The following is a 6448-nucleotide window of genomic DNA, read 5'->3' on the forward strand; positions in this document are numbered from 1 at the left end:
AACGACACGTTATAAAGGGGGACCATAGGTCCATAGCAGTTAGAAAAATCTTCACTTTGGCCCCTAGGCTTCTACTTATTTCTTTAGAATGTTTTGTTTTTCTTTAGAATGTTTAGTTTGATAATATTTTTGAACTCCAAATCCAGCACAGGCTTGGCTCGATAATTTAATAGAACGATTTTTTTTTTCAAATCGAAATCCGAGAAGTTTAGGAGCGGCTTGGGTCGCGTTTACCCCTCCTACTTCTGCTCTTCGACTCCTCTAACCGCTATAAATAGCTTTTCCTCCATCATCGCTATATCCTCCAATAATTCAGTTGCTCTTCTCCTTGTTGGCTGAGACAGGCAGAAGGCATGGTTCGCGGGACGCTCGAAGTCCTCCTCGTCGGAGCCAAAGGCCTCGAGGGCACCGATTTCCTCAGTACGATCCCTAATTGAATCTAAATCTCCGATCACTGATAGTGCAGTTTAAAAGATTACAATTTCCCTCGATTTAGACGATTTTTTTTTTCTCGTTTACAAACCCCAAATAAAAATTGTTTTTTTTTTTGGTGCGGTAATCATCCTACCAACACTGATCTCCGCTATCGATCTCTTCCCTCGATCAAAGATTCCACCTTTGCTACCTTCAATCAATCCCTTTTTGATTGATCACCCCACTGATCTTGCTTACGGATGGGAACAGGCAACATGGATCCCTATGCAATCCTCACATACCGGTCACAGGAACAGAGGAGCAGCGTCGCATCTGGTATGATACATATAAACCCCTTTTCGTGTTCCATTGCTTACGGTGATGCTCAGAATGTGACTAGATGTGCAGGGAAAGGCAGTACTCCTGAATGGAACGAGAGCTTTGTGTTCACCATCTCCGACGGTGTCGCAGAACTCACCATCAAGCTCAAGGACAGCGATATGTGCACGGCCGATGATTCCGTTGGGGATGCAACGTGAGTTTCATATTGAAGAAAGCATCCTCTTTATGTTCTTTGTTTAAGCTCAGACTGTTCTGATCGTGTATCTTTCAGCATTCCTTTAGAAGCAGTCTTTCAAGAAGGAAGACTCCCTCCTACTGTCTACAATGTTGTCAAGGATCAAAAATATTGTGGAGAGATTAAAATTGCTCTATCCTTCACTCCAGAAGTATTTTTTTCCTCTCAGTAACTATCTCATTCTTTCCATTGTATTTGGATACCTCGAGAACCATATGCTGATTAACTTTGCAGGAAAATACTGATCGGGATTTCGACAAGGAGAGCTATGGTGGATGGAAACAATCCTCCTGAAAGCAGGATGTGTTTCGTCACATTCTACTTCAATGTAAAGTGTGTTAGATCATATTCTTCTGATCCATTTGAAAATGCTAATTAATCTAAAATGTACTTCATTTGCTCAACTTCGTTAATCAATTATGACACTTTTTTTTAAATTTTATCTGATTACTTTTTAGAATAACAAAATGATGATGTTTGGCCTATTCCTTCGTTTGATAATAACATGGCAGTCATCCTCAGAATAAGTAAATAGTTGTACATGAATCCTAAAACATTTAGGATTAACCAAAGTCGATAAATTACTGATGGAGAATAATGATTAGAAAAGATCATAATATATACAGGTAATAAATTGTTAATTTTTTTTTAAAAAATAAAAACAGAATAAACAACTTGCCTACAGTTAGCAGGTTGAATTCACTTGCCCGAGAGGGATAAAAATGCTTGTTTGTCAACATGGCAAAAAACACTACTAGCTATAGCACCGGCATTGTCAGTCCATCAGATATTGTCATGGTAGAAAATCTTGCTGCATGGATTCTTGATGAAGCAAACCCTTTCACCAATTCCTGCAAGTACAAGTTTGTGCACTGGAACTTCATCTGTACAAAATACTCATTCTATCTGGAATTTGGTTGAACAGCAGATGGAGTTGGAGCTCTAAATATTTAGTTAATTCTCAAAATATTGTACGACCTTGTCAGTATCCTCAAAATCTGGAGCGTCCCTTGTAAAAATGTTGAGGTAAGGGTCTAGCCAAGAGTTGCCAAATGCAAATGCATCTGGAGATTTTTGCTTTTCGCTATCACTTCTTCCCAACTGAGCTTGTTCTGAAGAAAAATCCTGGTGGCTGTGTGTGTTCCTTTGAAGTTCGCAAGTGAGTGCAGGTTCTCCAAATGGCGCTGCCTCATCTTGTCGGTAGAAGCTTCCTGTAAATAAATTGGATTGAGCTGGTTGATCTAATATAGCATCGCTCTTTTCCTGTTCAGCAGTAGGCTCCGTACTAACTTGCATGCTTGAATGCTCATATGGCAGTACAAGGCCTACAAATGGTGCACCTTCTTGTTGGTAGAATCTTCCAGTAGCTAAATTTGATCGTGCTGGTTGATTCAAAATAGAAGCTGTTTCTGCCTGCAACTGACAAAAGGCATTTGCTTTTGCCTCATCAAATTGTTCCTCTCCACCAGAATGCATCATTTGATAGCACTTAAGTGCAGCTGCTTGTCTGGATGCTTGATATTGCTTCCTGATTGCTTCGACAACCATGGAGGTTGTGGATCCCAGCTCGTGTGTATGCTTTATGGGTTGTGATACTTCACCACTCATCTCAAAGTTTCCTTCAATTGCCAAGTTACCATATAAAGCCGACAAGTCCTCATCCTGTCGTCGGAGAGATGGTGAAGGTGTCAGCTCTGGTGCCGTCATATGTACTTGTGACATTTGAACAGGAATTTTAAACAGGCATTCATCAGTAACAAGTTCAGAAAACTGCTGCATGGTAGCTGCTTGTCTGGATGCTTGATATTGCTTCCTGATTGCTTCGACACCCATGGAGGTTGTGGATCCCAGCTCATGTGTATGCTTTATGGGTTGCGATACTTCACCACTCATCTCAAAGTTTCCTTCAATTGCCAAGTTACCATATAAAGCCAACAAGTCCTCATCCTGCCGTCGGAGAGATGGTGAAGGTGTCAGCTCTGGTGCCGTCATATGTACTTGTGGCATTTGAACAGGAATTTTAAACAGGCATTCATCAGTAACAAGTTCAGAAAACTGCTGCATGGTAGCTGCTTGTCTGGATGCTTGATATTGCTTCCTGATTGCTTCAACAACCATGGAGGTTGTGGATCCCAGATCATGTGTATGCTTTATGGGTTGTGATACTTCACCACTCATCTCAAAGTTTCCTTCAATTGCCAAGTTACCATATAAAGCCGACAAGTCCTCATCCTGTCGTCGGAGAGTTGGTGAAGGTGTCAGCTCTGGTGCCGTCATATGTACTTGTGACATTTGAAAAGGAATTTTAAACAGGCATTCATCAGTATCAAGTTCAGAAAACTGCTGCATGGTCTTCTGTGGTTCATTAACTGTGTCATATGCCATAGAGCTAACAAACTGTGATAGATCTTCTGTCTCTAAATTGAACGGCCATTCTTCTCCAAAGTCTGTTGCCTGAATTGATGATGCACCAACAAGGCAAGCTGGACTCAGCTCATTGACCAATCTAATCTCCTCTGAATTTTCTCCAACCAAGCAATTAAGATATAAACTAGCGCAGTTACTATTATCAACTACAATACCTGCAAAAAGATGAGAGAAGGAAAAGCTCAAAAGTTTGTAAATTTGCAATATAAACATGTACATGACAGTAGAACTTGAAAAAATTATCAACTAATCAATATTGAAATATGGCATTGGATTTGTCAACCCAAACTAAACAAGTACTAAATTTGTTATTTGTGTAGATAAAGTTCCCTGATCTTCCAAGGTTAACTGAATCTTACAGTTAGGAATCCCAAGCTTATCATTCCATAAATATTGAGCCAATACTATGATAAATGTGCAACCAGAATCTATCTCTCTTTTTCTTTTTGCTTTAATTTCTCTTATAAATTTCCTTAATGACTATGCCCAAAACATGCATGATCAGAAATGGATAGATATTTACAATCATGAAAGGAAAGAATCCCCTCAACAAATATGGTTAATCATGCATTAGCAATACAGTTGAGCTTCAATAAACTTATTAAGAATTCCAAATCATTTTGAATTAGCAAAGGCTTGCAATCCTTTCTATTAAAAGTTAAAATATCCTTTTCTACTAAAAAGGTTAACATTCATTCTATTGGCATTCACCTTGAGAAGGCAAACTTGATGAACGAACTGATTCTCTCATATTTGCCATTATGTTCACATCTAAGTTAGGACAATTATCTGAAAAATGGCATCTACTCGGACCACAATCTTCCCTTTCAGATCTTATGGATGATGGAACCTGCAAACAAAAATCTATGAGAACACACCACAATCAAAATATCTTTGAGGGAAATGCAATATCCTGAAAGCATGTGCATTTAAATCTTTTACCTTCTAGCATTGACTCTTAAAACCATCCACTTCAATCTTAATTCTCCAATCAGTTACTATTGTCCTTTCAGCGACTCCTCAAATGTATTTTGATTGAACATATCATTTATAATTTTACTTCAAATTATTTTTAACATTTTTTATCAAAGTTTTTCAACCCAAATTTTCTCTTTTCCCACCTGAAGCATGAAAATTCACTGGTCTTGCAAGTATGAAGTTGATTGAACACATTAACCATCCACTAAAGTATAGTACCTGGTATTCTGGAGCACCTTTTTGTGAATTTGCTATCTCCGTTCTCCATGTATTTGGCAAGCTCTTTGAAGAAACTTCAGTTAGGATCTGCACCACAATGCAAGCTAAAATCTGTTACCACTTATTTTCCATGCTAACATTGCCTTTGAAGATTAACAAATTACAAAAGAAGTTTAAGAAAGGACCAAACAACATTGAAGGAGTTGTTGATTTGACTCTGTTGATGATTGGTTGGAGAGCTGGCATTGTTGAAGTAGGTTGTTTTAACACTGCTGGTTTCTCTGATTGCAGAAATTAAAAGCTTTTGAGCGTCAAGATGCTGAAACAATTTGGCCTTTGAATAGAATCGCAATCCAGTGGATGGATTATAATAGCTCTACAAGAAGAAGGTGAAATGTTAAACAAAGCATTTCCAGACCATATATTTTCACATAATGTTAAACTATCCTAGATGTGTCCCTGCTATCATTTTCCTTATGATCATCAAGAGGTGGATGGATTATAACAATAACTCTAGAATAGGAAAGAGAAAATTTGGGCTACATCTACTTGAGTGAGGAAACAATCACAAAAATTGAATCAAAGTAAAATAGTAAGTTGAAACTTAACACAGAAATCTAATACCTTTTTCTTTATTCCATGACACTTCCCTCCATTTTGTGTTCTGGTGTTCACAACCCAACCAGGAGGCAACCAATCTCCATGTTGGCTCTGTACATTTGTAAGACTTGTTAGGATCTGTCGTAAGATAATAAAACTCAACTTACAAAGATGTTAAGTCAGTAAAAACTTTGAATGTTGTTGGTAAGGTCCTAGGCTCAAAATCCACCTTCACAAAAATATGGGATACATATTTCAAAAATTGTTAATACTAAAAAAAAACCAAAAACTATCAAGTAGCAAATGCCTCTGATGTATAAATTGGCCATAAGACAAAAGATTGCTTGTTTTATCAAGCCTCTAACCTGAGCCAAGTTTAAATTTAGTAGGAATGCCATTTTTATAAGCAAATCTAGGAAAACTTATAGACCCCTTAGAAAGCCTAGTTCAAATCATTTGGTTAAAGTTGAACCAAGGCTAACCAGCTCAGCAGTACTCTGCTCACAATAAGTTTCACTCAATGCCAATTCAAGTCATTTCAGATCACTAGAACTACTCTGATCGATATTTCAATGGCATAATACAAACACAAAATAAGTAAAACTCCAATAACTTTGGGTGCATGATTAAGATATATACTTGATCATTGTTGTTCATCTCAACATCTTTATTATTTTCTCTATCCAATTTTAGGAATTTGGATTAATATTTATAATGCTCATGCACCACATGCATAAATATCTAGTTTTTTTTTCATAAATAAACTATCCTAGTTGTGTTCCTATTATCATATTCCTTTGTATCACAATGAGGTGATGGTGTCCCCTATTGGGGTGTTCAACTATTTGAATCTTATACCACCATTGAACTCCAGGAAAGGTTATGTTACAATATTAGTAATATTCAATAAATTTGTTGCAAGGACTACAACAATAGATAAGAATTGATTATATCAAGATTAGAAAATGACTACATCTTCAATTGACATCCATCAAATGTTTACTGGATTTTATTATCCACACTTGCATATTCATAAATGAGACATTCATTGACACTTTAGATGCTACTTTTTTTTAAAAAAAAAAGGATAACAGCCTTATAACCAAGCTTTTAGTTATCAACTACGTTTCAATTTTCACTTAGCAGTAAATAAAAGCAAGATGTTTAGTTCACAAAGAAAAATATTAACATAGGCATTCACATATCTTTAATATATGTCATGTATATCTATTT

At 36.9% G+C, this 6448-nt stretch overlaps 1 protein-coding gene across 1 annotated transcript; it reads left to right on the forward strand.

Annotated features, from left to right (window-relative positions):
* Positions 1–316: 316 nt before the first annotated feature.
* LOC121996809 (elicitor-responsive protein 3-like) lies at positions 317–1369 on the forward strand. The gene is made up of 5 exons (XM_042550926.1): positions 317–420; positions 685–750; positions 823–949; positions 1028–1142; positions 1226–1369. Exons 1-5 carry the CDS (start codon positions 354–356, stop codon positions 1283–1285), a joined length of 435 nt encoding a protein of 144 aa, XP_042406860.1. The 5' UTR covers positions 317–353; the 3' UTR covers positions 1286–1369.
* The last annotated feature ends 5079 nt before the right edge of the window (positions 1370–6448 follow it).

Source organism: Zingiber officinale, chromosome 6A, assembly GCF_018446385.1.
Source record: "Zingiber officinale cultivar Zhangliang chromosome 6A, Zo_v1.1, whole genome shotgun sequence".
NCBI lineage: Eukaryota > Viridiplantae > Streptophyta > Magnoliopsida > Zingiberales > Zingiberaceae > Zingiber > Zingiber officinale.